The 13,389-nt window shown below is 59.7% G+C and overlaps 1 protein-coding gene across 1 annotated transcript; it reads right to left on the bottom strand.

Annotated features, from left to right (window-relative positions):
• Positions 1 to 3,665: 3,665 nt before the first annotated feature.
• LOC144935605 (uncharacterized) lies at positions 3,666 to 12,656 on the bottom strand. The gene is made up of 7 exons (XM_078862429.1): positions 12,591 to 12,656; positions 10,561 to 11,287; positions 9,487 to 10,382; positions 8,511 to 8,753; positions 7,741 to 7,932; positions 6,916 to 7,090; positions 3,666 to 5,313 (listed from the first exon to the last, which is right to left on the bottom strand). Exons 1-7 carry the CDS (start codon positions 12,654 to 12,656, stop codon positions 4,619 to 4,621), a joined length of 2,994 nt encoding a protein of 997 aa, XP_078718555.1. The 3' UTR covers positions 3,666 to 4,618.
• Between the last annotated feature and the right edge of the window lie 733 nt (positions 12,657 to 13,389).

The following is a 13,389-nucleotide window of genomic DNA, read 5'->3' as shown; positions in this document are numbered from 1 at the left end:
ACCTGCTGTCTACTACAGCTGCTGTCTTTACTACACCTGCTGTCTCTACTACACCTGCTGTGTCTACTACACCTGCTGTCTCTACTACACCGGCTGTGTCTACTACACCGGCTGTGTCTACTACACCTGCTGTCTACTACACCTGCTGTGTCTACACCTGCTGTGTCTACTACAGCTGCTGTCTCTACTACACCTGCTGTCTCTACTACACCTGCTGTGTCTACTACACCTGCTGTCTACTACACCTGCTGTGTGTACACCTGCTGTGTCTACTACAGCTGCTGTCTCTACTACACCTGCTGTCTCTACTACACCTGATGTGTCTACTACACCTGCTATGTCTACTACACCTGCTGTGTCTACTACACCTGCTGTCTCTACTACACCTGCTGTCTCTACTACACCTGCTGTCTACTACACCTGCTGTCTCTACTACACCTGCTGTGTCTACTACACCTGCTGTCTCTACTACACCTGCTGTGTCTACCACACCTGCTGTCTCTACTACACCTGCTGTGTCTACTACACCTGCTGTGTCTACTACACCTGCTGTGTCGACTACACCTGCTGTCTCTACTACACCTGCTGTCTCTACTACACCTGCTGTTTCTACTTCACCGCCGGTGTCTACTACACCTGCTGTGTCTACTACACCTGCTGTTTCTACTACACCTGCTGTCTCTACTACACCTGCTGCCTCTACTACACCTGCTGTGTCTACTACAGTTGCTGTCTCTACTACACCTGCTGTGTCTGCTACACCTGCTGTCTCTACTACATATGCTGTCTCTACTACACCTGCTGTCTCTATTACACCTGCTGTCTCTACTACACCTGCTGTTTCTACTACACCTGCTGTCTCTACTACAAATGCTGTCTCTACTACACCTGCTGTCTCTACTACAGCTGCTGTGTCTACTGCACCTGCTGCGTCTACTACACCTGCTGTCTCTACTACACCTGCTGTCTCTACTACACCTGCTGCGTCTACTACACCTGCTGTGTCTGCTACACGTGCTGTCTCTACTACACCTGCTGTGTCTACTACACCTGCTGTGTCTACTACACCTGCTGTTTCTACTACACCTGCTGTCTCTACTACACCTGCTGCCTCTACTACACCTGCTGTGTCTACTACAGTTGCTGTCTCTACTACAGCTGCTGTCTCTACTACACCTGCTGTGTCTATTACACCTGCTGTCTCTACTACACCTGCTGTCTACTACACCTGCTGTGTCTACTACAGCTGCTGTGTCTACTACAGCTGCTGTCTCTATTACACCTGCTGTCTCTACTACACCTGCTGTGTCTACTACACCTGCTGTGTCTGCTACACCTGTTGTCTCTACTACAGCTGCTGTCGCTACTACACCTACTGTCTCTACTACAGCTGCTGTGTCTACTGCACCTGCTGCGTCTACTACACCTGTGGTGTCTACTACACCTGCTGTGTCTACTGCACCTGCTGTGTCTACTACACCGGCTGTGTCTACTACACCTGCTGTCTACTACACCTGCTGTGTCTACACCTGCTGTGTCTACTACAGCTGCTGTCTCTACTACACCTGCTGTCTCTACTACACCTGCTGTGTCTACTACACCTGCTGTCTCTACTACACCGGCTGTGTCTACTACACCGGCTGTGTCTACTACACCTGCTGTCGTCTACACCTGCTGTGTCTACACCTGCTGTGTCTACTACAGCTGCTGTCTCTACTACACCTGCTGTCTCTACTACACCTGCTGTGTCTACTACACCTGCTGTCTACTACACCTGCGGTGTGTACACCTGCTGTGTCTACTACAGCTGCTGTGTCTACTACAGCTGCTGTCTCTACTACACCTGCTGTCTCTACTACACCTGATGTGTCTACTACACCTGCTATGTCTTCTACACCTGCTGTCTCTACTACACCTGCTGTCTCTACTACACCTGCTGCCTACTACACCTGCTGTCTCTACTACACCTGCTGTGTCTACTACACCTGCTGTCTCTACTACACCTGCTGTGTCTACCACACCTGCTGTCTCTACTACACCTGCTGTGTCTACTACACCTGCTGTCTCTACTACACCTGATGTGTCGACTACACCTGCTGTCTCTACTACACCTGCTGTCTCTACTACACCTGCTGTGTCTACTACAGTTGCTGTCTCTACTACACCTGCTGTGTCTGCTACACCTGCTGTCTCTACTACACCTGCTGTCTCTATTACACCTGCTGTCTCTACTACACCTGCTGTTTCTACTACACCTGCTGTCTCTACTACACATGCTGTCTCTTCTACACCTGCTGTCTCTACTACAGCTGCTGTCTACTGCACCTGCTGCGTCTACTACACCTGCTGTCTCTACTACACCTGCTGTCTCTACTACACCTGCTGCGTCTACTACACCTGCTGTGTCTGCTACACGTGCTGTCTCTACTACACCTGCTGTGTCTACTACACCTGCTGTGTCTACTACACCTGCTGTTTCTACTACACCTGCTGTCTCTCCTACACCTGCTGCCTCTACTACACCTGCTGTGTCTACTACAGCTGCTGTCTCTACTACACCTGCTGTGTCTGCTACATGTGCTGTCTCTACTACACCTGCTGTCTCTAATACACCTGCTGTGTCTACTGCACCTGCTGTCTCTATTACACCTGCTGTCTCTACTACACCTGCTATGTCTACTACACCTGCTGTCTCTACTACACCTGCTGTGTCTGCTACACGTGCTGTCTCTACTACAACTGCTGTCTCTAATACACCTGCTGTGTCTACTGCACCTGCTGTCTCTATTACACCTGCTGTCTCTACTACACCTGCTATGTCTACTACACCTGCTGTCTCCACTACACCTGCTGTGTCTACTACACCTGCTGCCTCTACTACAGCTGCTGTCTCTACTACACCTGCTGTGTCTACTGCACCTGCTGTCTCTACTACACCTGCTGTCTCTACTACACCTGCTGTCTGTACAAGAGTTGCTATGCGGAGGTGTCAGCTATCGAGTGCGCAGGCAGTACAATTGCACAGGGGCCCACACGCAGGGATGTGAGAAGGGGGGCGATGATTGGGAATCGGGAATCCCGTTTAGCAACCCCATTGTACCAGGCACGTGCCAGCAAGGGCCGTCCATGGGGTGGGGGTGGGTGCGTGCGGGGCCCGGGGCAACCCACACACCACGTGGACCAGCCCCCCCCCCGCCCCCCAAAGCGCGGGGCCCGGGGCGGTCGCCCAGATTCGTCGTTCCCCTAGAAACATCTCTGCGTGCCACAGCTACTGCCGATGAACCGCCTGTACCAACCCCCTAGCTTTCTGTTCCTACAAGACAGTGGCAGCTGACCCTAACGCTTAAGCCCCCGGGGCATCGTTATCGTGATCCATGGGGTCAGATAGCCCCGTGGGTGTCCACTGCATCTTTCGTCAGTTGTTTCCACGCTCCTCTATCTTGTAGTGCCAATAAGCTCAAGCGCTTGCCACATCTTTCTGGCCACCAATCTCTGATGTCGTCAAGCAATTCTCTGTGAAGTCTTCGTCTCTTTCCGGTTCCTTCCCATTTCATTCCGAACTGGAAGTGTGTGTGGGGGGAGGGGGGTGCTGGGTGCAGGATGGGACCGTGGGGGGCAAAGACTGAAAGACTGAGACGTGGACAATGAGAGAGCTGCGAGTTTAATGGGACGCGACGCGAGATTAGTGCGGTGGGATTTCAACTCACACACAAAGACAGAAGAGATCCCCCCCCCGTATGGCCTGTAACTGCCGGGGCAAGTGCTGTCCACGAGCAGCACCTATGAAGGCCGGCACGGCGCACGAGGGGGTGGGGTTTGCCAGCACCACGCCCGGCCGCCTTTGTCTCCTTACCAGTGCTTATGTTATCACACACCGCACCGGGTACTCATTTGAGGCCGAGTCGACCTAGGGGAAGCCCACGACCGGTTCATCAGATATTCGCCGTCACTGGTGTTGATGGCCGTGATCGGGAATCGAACACGGGTCGTGAGCCGGCAGCGTTCTTGCCGGAGGCCTCCTGCTGATGCCAACGAGTGCCAATTTCTCCCTGTGGCTTTTTTTTTAATCGCCGGGTAATTTGCTTATTCCGTCTCATTACGTCAAGCAGGAATAGACAGCGAATGTCAACCGGCCATCGAACCTCACAGCAGGCAGTTGCCATCAAGTCCGGGTTTGGCCAGGACAGTCCGGGGAAATAAGCCACCTGCGTCCGGGCGGAAAACCACTGATTGGTAACACAGATCTAACCGCTCACATGGGTCTTGTGTTGAACTTCATCGCAGTCTATCTGCAAGCACAGCTGCGATGATGGAGCTCGTGCCGACTTGAAAAATATGGGTTTGGCGAGTGAATGGGCGAGTGGGTTAGGGCTAGGGTTGCCACCTCGTCCACAGATTTTCCCCATCAGATCTTTGCTACAAATCAATTCGTGCTGCCCAAAACACACGCACACGAATATGTCAATTCCTGAACTGTGTCCGGATCATAGCCCCGACAGGCTGGCCGCCGTCAGCCCTGGCCACCCAACCCACCTCAACCATCCACCGGCACGTGCCAGGCCGTGCCAGGCGTGTCAAGCTGCGCCAGGCCGTGCCAGCCCGTGTGTCACGAGCGCCGCTAGTGGCACGCACTGCTGAAGTAGAGCTTGATGTTGCGCAGGGCCCCCTTAGCGTCGTACGTGAACGCCGGGCAGCCCGCGCCGTCGCAGCCCGCGCCGCCACCAGCCTGGTGGCCACATTGGCCCGGCGGCACACCGGGGCCTACGGGGAGGCCTTGGCCCACAGCGGGGAGACCGTGGCCCGTCGTCGGGATGCTTCGGCCCCCGGGCAGGGCCGAGCCCACGGGCAGGCCTTGGCCTATCGGCAGGCCCTGTCCCACCGCGATGCCGTGACCCGTCGGGACGCCTTGCACCACGTGGAGGCCTTGCCCCGCGGGAAAGCTCGGCCCTACGCTCAGGCTCTGGCTCACGTGGAGGCCCGGGCCGCCCACGCTCGGGCTGGGGCCCGCGGAGAGGCTCCTGGCGCGCTCGCTGCCACCGTCGACGCGGAAGAAGCCCTTCTCCGCTCTGAGGGCCGGCGTCTGCTCCCCCGCTTCCCCGCCTCTCGCCGCGTCTCCGCCGTAGCTCCCCCGTGCGCACCCTCCACCTCCTCCACCTACACCCGCTGCCGCGGCCCCGCGCACGCTGGGCCCGCCGCCTTCCTCGTGGCCCCCGGAGCCCTCGGCAGGGCCCGAGCTCGTCCGGCCCGAGAAGCCCATGAGGTCGTAGGGGGTCGCGTCCGGCCTCCACTCCATCGCCTCCTCCGAGGCGGAGTCTGCGTGCCGGAGAGCGCAGCGAGGTTAGCGCATCCACTCGAATTCGTCCCTCTTCTCACACCGATCATTGCAGACGACCTCTCTTACCCGCTGTGCGTAACGTCTACGTCTACATGCACGCACGCACAGCAAGGCCTCGTTTAACGTGGTAGATGTGTTCATGAAAAGTGCCGCATGAAGCGAAAACTTTAAAATAATTCTTCACCCCCCCCCCCCCATGAAGCAGGCGAAACGTTTGACCACCGAGGGTAACGCTCCCACGTGCCATATCACACTGCTCGAGAAAGTCGTTCCGTGTGCCCGGAATGGATGCACTGCGTTATAGCGTCGTGTGAAGACCGCACGTGGACTTAACACCTATATATACACAGTGTACACGTTTTATTTTGAAGAGTGAAATTGTGCTTGAGGGCGTTATGACCCAGTGTCACCACCACCACCCCCCACCCGATGTGCACGGATATCATCAGGAGATAGATGGAGATGCGATCGTGACGAGGGCTTTGTGATTGGTGGGACGAGTGGTCAAGGATGCTGCAGGAGGAAAGTGTGAGTGACAGAGAGAGACGGACGCTGGGAGAGGGGATGGGGAGAGAGGCAGGGAGTCAGAAGATAACAGGTCGTTTGGAGGGAGTGAGGAGAGGTAGAGAGAGAAATGGAGAGATGACATCCCAAGAATTTTCCTTAAAGGACACACCAATTGTACAATGATTTAAGACCCAAAACCCAGACATTCCATTCTCGTGCATGATGGCAGCAATGTTGAGTTAGATGCCAATGACGCGGTCTGATAAAGATTATGAGAGGGCTTCAGGAGAGAGTTTGTAAAGTTTTGCTCATCCTCCTCCGTTGAAGGATCGCAGACTGCACTGAGCGCTCCGCTCTACCGTCACGGCTTGCGCTGTGTCTGTGTTGGCACCACCCCCCCCCACCACCACCTCTGCCCACCTCGATTATCTCCCGGGGACATCCGGCCGGCCACATGGAACAACAATATCGCGCTCTGCCGTCGATTGCGTGTGTGCGCGCGTGCGTGAGCGCGTGCGTGTGTGCGTGAGTTGGCACAGGAGGGAGCTGCAGCTGTCTGCATCTGCCGGTCATCTCAGTCAGCCAACCCATGGCACCTGCTGGGTCTGTCCCGTGACCTCCTTGCCAGCGGCGAGCCTTCGGCACTTCACGTGGTTGCCTCAAAGTGCACCTGGCCTGGCACCGTCGCTTCGTGGCGAACTGTGGGGTTGTGGGTGTTTGTTGTGTGTGGCCGGGTAAGTGCAGCGGTTAGCGCGCCGCGCTACGAATCTGGCGGCCTCGAGTTCGATTCCCGCCCACGACCAATGCCGGTGACGGTTCTCTGAACCGGTCCTGGGCCTCCCCTAGGTCGACTCGGCCTCAAACGAGTACCTTGTTTAGTAGCGGTGTGCTTTCGGGAGGCAACTGCGGCCGGGCGTGGTGCCGACCGCCACACCCCCTCGTGTGCCGCAGTGCCGCCCTTCGTAGGTGCTGCCGCTCGCTAACAGCGCTCGCCCCAACCGTCTGTGACAGGCTACACGAGGCGATCTTTGTCTTTTTTGTGTGTCCCCCCCCCCCCCCCCCCATTAGCGCACCGGTCGCCAGCGCGTCGCCCGAGTGCAGGCCGTGCTTGAGCTTGGCGTGGCGCGTCAGGTTGCCCTTGAGGGTGAAGCGGCTGGGGCAGCGCGGGCACGTGAAGGGCTTGCGTGCCGCGTGCACGTGCATGTGGCCCATGAGGTTGTGCAGGCGGTTGAATTCCTTGCCGCACACCTGGCGCAAGAGGGGGGGGAGGAGATGGGAGGGAGGGCGGGTGAGAGGCGGTTTGTTGCGTCCGTCTGTCCACCTCGCGTAATCGGTCTCGTTAGCGGTGATGGACACAAGGACGGGGGAGTGGGTTAGGCGATGGAGGCGATGGAGGTGATGGAGGTGATGGAAGCAATGGAGGTGATGGAGGTGATTGAGATGATGGAGGCGATGGAGGTGATGGAGGTGATGGAAGCAATGGAGGTGATGGAGGTGATTGAGATGATGGAGGCGATGGAGGTGATGGAGGTGATGGAAGCAATGGAGGTGGTTTCCTGCGGCTTTAATGAGCGTTGAGGCATCGGTACTCATCGCCTGTTTACAGCCCTGCAGCTGAGCATGTGGTGGAAATTACACATTCTTATGGCGGGGCTGCTGGTGCTGATGACCTTGGACTAGGTGGTGGACAATTGGGGAGATCCCTCCTCCATCTCCTCCTCCACCTCTCGCTGACCTCTCAACGGAAGGACTCTCTGCGAGGGTGGTGGTGGTGGTGGTGATGATGTTGGACCGGCGATGATCTGATCTGTCGTGATGGTGCTGAGGTGGTGGACGACCGAGAGGTCCCTCCGTGTCCACCACCTCCTCCACCACCACCTCCTCCGCCTCTCGCTCACCTTGCAGTGGAAGGGCTTGCTGTCCGAGTGCACCACCATGTGCGCCTTGAGCGTCTGCTTCTGTGCGAACGCCTTGAGGCACACGTGGCACTGGTGGGCGCGCTCGCTGCTGTGCGTCAGCAGGTGCCGCTTCATGTTGGCGTGCAGCGTGAAGCCGCGGCCGCACACGCCGCACTCGTGCTCCTTGACGCCCTGCGCACGGGCACACGGTGGGTTGAGAAAGGGGCGAGCGCACACTGGCCTCCCTCCCCCCTCTCCACCTCTCCACCTCTCTCTGTCCCTCTCTCCCCACTCGCGCTCTCCCCCCCTCTCCACCTCCCCCCTCCCCCCCTCTCCACCTCTCTCTGTCCCTCTCTCCCCACCCGCGCTCTCCCCCCCTCCCCCCCTCTCCACCTCTCCCTGTCCCTCTCTCCCCCCTCGCCTTGCTGCGTGAGCGATGCGCCCACCACCGGTCGTGCGGCGGTTGGCGCACAAACCTGGAGACCCAAGTTCTATTGCCGCTCGCGGCCAACACGGCCAGTGAAGATTATCTGAACCGGTCCTGGGCCTCCCCCTAGGTCGAATCAGCCTCAAATGAGTACCTGGAGCAGTGTGTAAACATCGCCACTGGGGAGACAAAGGCGACCGGGCGCGGTGCTGGCCACCCACCCCCTCGTGTGCCGTTCCGGCCTTCATAGGTGCTCGCTAACAGCACTTGCCCCAACAGTCTGTTAAGGCTATACGGGGGGATCTGTGTCTTTATATTTGTGACCCCCCCCCGCTCCCCTCACCTTGTGGGTGAGCGCGTGCTGCTTGAGGTGGTGCAGCTGAGCGAACTCGGTGCCGCACTCGGCGCACACGTGCGGACGCTCTCCGCGGTGGCGCTGCGCATGGTTCTCCAGCTGGCTGCGGTAGCGGAAGCGGCGCACGCACTCCCCGCACTGGAACTCGCCCGCTCCTCCGCCTCCTTCCTGCTGCTGCTGCTGCTCCTGCTGCTGCCCTGATGCTGCTGCTGCTGCCGCCGCATGGCCCCACTGACGGCGGGGACCCCACACACCCGCACGGGAAAAGAAAAGGAAATGAGGAATTGCCACGGACAACGCGGGCGGGGAATTGAGGTGAGATTCTTGGGAAAGATCATCATCTTCACCATCTTTGTCACCCATCATCACAATAATCATCACCACCATCATCGTCATCATCGCCATCATCATCACTCATCACCACCACCATCATTACCACCATCATCATCTTCACCATCTTTGTCACCCATCATCACAATAATCATCACCACCATCATCATCGTCATCATCGCCATCATCACCATCATTACCACCATCATCATCTTCACCATCTTAGTCACCCATCATCACAATAATCATCACCACCACCATCGTCATCATCGCCATCACTCATCACCGCCATCATTACCATCATCATCGTCACCATCATGACGATGATGGTGAAGACCATCATCATCGCTATTTCTACCCACTGCCGGATGAACTCCTCCAGCGAGCCTCCGCCGTGTCGCACAATCCTGCGACAGTCCACCTAGCACCCCCCCTCCCCCCTGCCCCACCCCTCCTCCCCACTCTGAAATTCACCGCTCCATCTCCCGACGCCTAACAGCCTCCCCCCTCCCATCCGCGCTCCCTGTTTTGCCTGCCACTCACCGTCATCAGTCTCGCCCAGCGGCCCACTCGCTACTCGCTACTCGAGCAGCCGGTGATGTTTGGGGACACGGTCATGTGAACGTGGAATCACCTTGAGCTCGGCGGAGTCGGGGACGGCTCCGGCCGCGTCGCACTGCTCACAGTGGCGTCCCGGCTCCGGGGTCACCGGGGTCACGGCCACCAGGTCCCCCGCACCCTCCGCCTCCTGGCCCTTCGCTCCCTCCCCCCCATCGTCCTCATCGCCATCGTCGATGTCGCCGTCATGATCATCATCATCATCCTCGTCGTCTTCCCCACCGCCGCCGCCATTGTGGTGTTCACCCACATCCTCTTCCTCCTCTTCTTCTTCATCGTCCACACCATCGCCACCATCACCACCCGCGCCTCTGCCCACACCGGCGATGGCGCTGCTGCTGCTGTTGTTACTGACGTTGGCGCCACCATCACCACCGCAATCGCCGCCATCGCAACCGCCACGACCCCCGCCGTCACGATCGCCGCCATCGTCGTCGTCGTCGCCGCCATCGCCGCCGGCAGCACCGTCGCGACCGCCGCCACCCGACTGCGGGTGGCGGCTGCGCTCGTGCGCCCGCAGCTCGCTGGGGTAGGCGAACCCTCGGCCGCACTGCCCGCACGGGTGGCAGCGCACGGCGCCGTGGCGCATCAGGTGGCGCTTGAGGTGGCTCGTCTGCGTGAACGCGCGGCCGCACACGTGGCACGGGTGGGGGCGCGCGCCTGCGTGCGTCAGCCGGTGCGTCTGCAGGTGGCTCAGCTGGCGGAAGAGCTTGCCGCACTGGGGGCACGCGTGCGGCTTGGCGCCGCTGTGGCCCAGGATGTGGGTCACCAGGTTGTACTTGGAGGCGTAGGAGCGCTCGCACTGGCGGCACTGCCAGCGCCGCCCCCCCCCCGCCGGAACCACCCGCCGCCGCCGCCGCGCCGCCGCCCGCCGCCGCCGCCGCGACGCAGTAGGAGTCGTCGATGCAGACGCTCACGTCCATGCGGTCCAGCCGCTTCGTCTCGACCTCCGCCTCCGCCGCGGCGGCCGACGGCGATCGCTCGCCACCGCCATCGTCTTCGTCACGATTGTCGTCGTCGTCGTCCCTATCCTCCTCCTGCTCCTCCTCCTCCTCAGCCTCGTGGTCATTGTTCGCGGCGCCAGCGGCGCCTGCGATGGCGCCGTCGGCAGCCGCCGCTGATGACGACGACGCAGAAGATTCCATCGCGTCGGCGGTACCGCCAGCGCTAAGCCTCTCCGCCGTGCCCGCACCGACGCAGGGCCCACCGCCCGTCACCCCGGCCCCATCGCCCTCGGCCCGGAACTTTCGGTCGCTGCCGTCGGCGCCGCCCGCGAGGTCGCCCCAGGCGCACGGCGCGCGCCGGCACCTCGGGCCCTGCGGCGGCGGCGACGCGGCGGCGGCGGCGGCGGCGTCCGCGGTGGCGGTTGCTACGGTGGCGGCCGATGGTGCGGAGCGCCAGCCGTCCGCGGGCTCCCTCGTGCCGGAAGGGCCACGCGGGGTGGACGCCGCGGTCGGCAGCCGAGCTGGCGCACGGACGTCGGCACCGTCGGCACCGCCGCCGCCGTCGCCGATGCCGCCGCTGTCCGGGAGGACGCGCCGGGTGGGTTGGCACTTGCGCTTCCTCGAGCCGTAGCCGGCAGCCGGGAGCGACGGCTCGAGGTCCGATGGCAGCGGCCAGGGCTCGCGGTGAGATTCTGCGGCGGCGATGGTGGCGGCGGCGCCGTGGCGAGCGGAGCGCGCGGGGGGAGAGGGCGCGGACTCCGTGGGCGCGGGGCCCGCCGGCGACGGGGCCCGGTGGGGCCACGCGGCCTCTGCGTCCGACTGTGTCCCCATCTCACGGAACGTCTTGGGAGCGAATTTCCTGCGGAAGAAATCCTGGACGAGAGAAGGGAACACACGGAGGGAATTCTATCAAGGACCTCTGTTTTTAGACTCCGATTACCCTGGGAATCTGTGAAAAACAGCTTCAAAGCTCATCGGATTTCTCCAGGATAAATAACGATGCTGATTCTGAATCATGTTATTGCACTCATTTCTAAATCAGCTCGAGCCTCACGTAAATCACGTGGTTTCTGTGTGGCCACCCCCACTCCGAAATCCCTCTCCCCGCTGCCGCCCGCTACGAAAGCACACTCCACTCCGCCTGCACGCAGCTCACTTCTGCTCGCTCCTTCTCTCTTCCCTCCCTCCGCCCCTCTCATCATCACCATCGCCCTCTCATCCCCGACATCTTGGCCCGGTCCTTCTCCCTGTCTTCCTCCTTCCTCCTCCTCCTCCTTCCTCTGTCCCTGCTGCTCATCTTGAGCCGTGCCCTCCTCCTCCTCCTTGTCTATGTGCAGCGTTCTTCATCGCAAGGCCACCGCGGGGCCTCTGGTGGGCCTTGGTGCGGCCCCCGACATCCCCCCACCCCCGACAATACACAAAGAGTGACAACATCCCCCATCATCATCATCATCGTGCTGCTGTCCAGCCCCCCGCCTTTGAAAATGAGTGAAGAATGCTGATCCAGGGGACTCCCGTAACGGCTTCCCTTCCCTGCTCTCCGTGCTGCCCCCCCTCCCCAGCCCCCCACCCCCTTCGGTCTTGTGCCCTCTTTGCGCCACACACTCTCGACTCCCCTCGCCACGGTCCCACAGCTCCATAGACCCTCCCTACACTGCCACTGCATGTTGTACGGGCTCGTCAATGGATGCAGTCGTTCCCAGACAGCCAGAATCAAGGCACACGCATCAGATTCATGATGGTCCGTGCTGGTGATGATCGAGGCTCAGAGAGCCAGACTAAAGCGCGCTCGTGACAGTCTTCAGAGTTCTGATGAATGTTAACCATCTCGCCTGGTATACAGGAGGTTGTGGGTTTGATCCTGACCCTGACGCCTGCTGCTGCTGTATATTTGGATTTTTCTCCGGGTCCTCCACATTTAGAAGCGACGTCACGTGTTTCGAGTGTTCGCCCGCTACAAATGTATCCACGTGATAAGCCACTTCGTTGAGCTATCATTGATGGTAGCCAGTGGGCCTTACCTGGTAAAATAAAATAGTTTAGTTCTGGGAGATTAGAGAACTGAGCGTTGACTTGGAGCATACAACAGTTAGTAAGTCTTTCTTCCAGTGGATGGACTGGGGCCCGGTATGAGAACGTGGAATGGGGAGGGGGGTGGTCAGACGTCGACGCTCACCTCGTCGAGGTCCCAGAAGCAGAAGAGGCCGACCGTCTGTGTAGAGGCGTCGACTCGCATGGCCATCGTGACCCCCCCCACCCCGGGGTCACCTGGCACACGGCGGCCGCTGGGAGGGGCGGGGGGAACAGGAGGAGCGGTGGTGGCACGGTTAGTGACGCGGGGCGGGTGGTAAAGGCGCAGCCCTGCAACTTGCGTGGTCGCCCCACCGCTGGCAGAAGCCGGGCAGGCCCTCTGCACTCGAGTGACCTGTACGAGAAAGGGCGTTTGGCCTGCCACGTTGGAGCAGACGAGCGGAGGGCATACCCACACTTCGCCCCACCGTCACGCAACCTGCCGGTCGACTAAGCGTGGTGGTGAACCCATTAAACCAGCTGGGTGGACAGAGGCGGGAGTGAGGGTGGTGGTGGTGAGGGTGATGGTGTGCGGGTCATTTGAGAAGACCGTGCCGCCATCGTTCAACTGCCGCAGCCGGGAGATGGAATCGAACCTGCGTCGTCTTCTGCACCGCGGAGTTCAGTATGCCGACTGCAACCACCGCCAATTGTGGCAGCGGGTACCTTGAGAGTGAGACTCTCCACAGCGACACCAGTGATCGCCCTGTATTGTGTGTTGTGTACACAGGACCCACATCTAAACACACACATACACAGAGGGCCCTTGTCTATGAACATCTGGCAGGTCACCACCCATGGCCCAAGCAAGCCTGACTGCTGATGAGGAACTGAATGTCAAAACCGCCGTGGCTAGCTGTTAACTACCGCGTCTGGTATACAGGCGGGCGTGGGTTCGATCCCTA

This window comes from Lampetra fluviatilis, chromosome 13 (assembly GCF_964198595.1).
Source record: "Lampetra fluviatilis chromosome 13, kcLamFluv1.1, whole genome shotgun sequence".
NCBI classification, from domain to species: domain Eukaryota; kingdom Metazoa; phylum Chordata; class Hyperoartia; order Petromyzontiformes; family Petromyzontidae; genus Lampetra; species Lampetra fluviatilis.
Note: the sequence above shows the minus strand (reverse complement) of the source record. Positions and strands in the feature narration are given on the sequence as shown.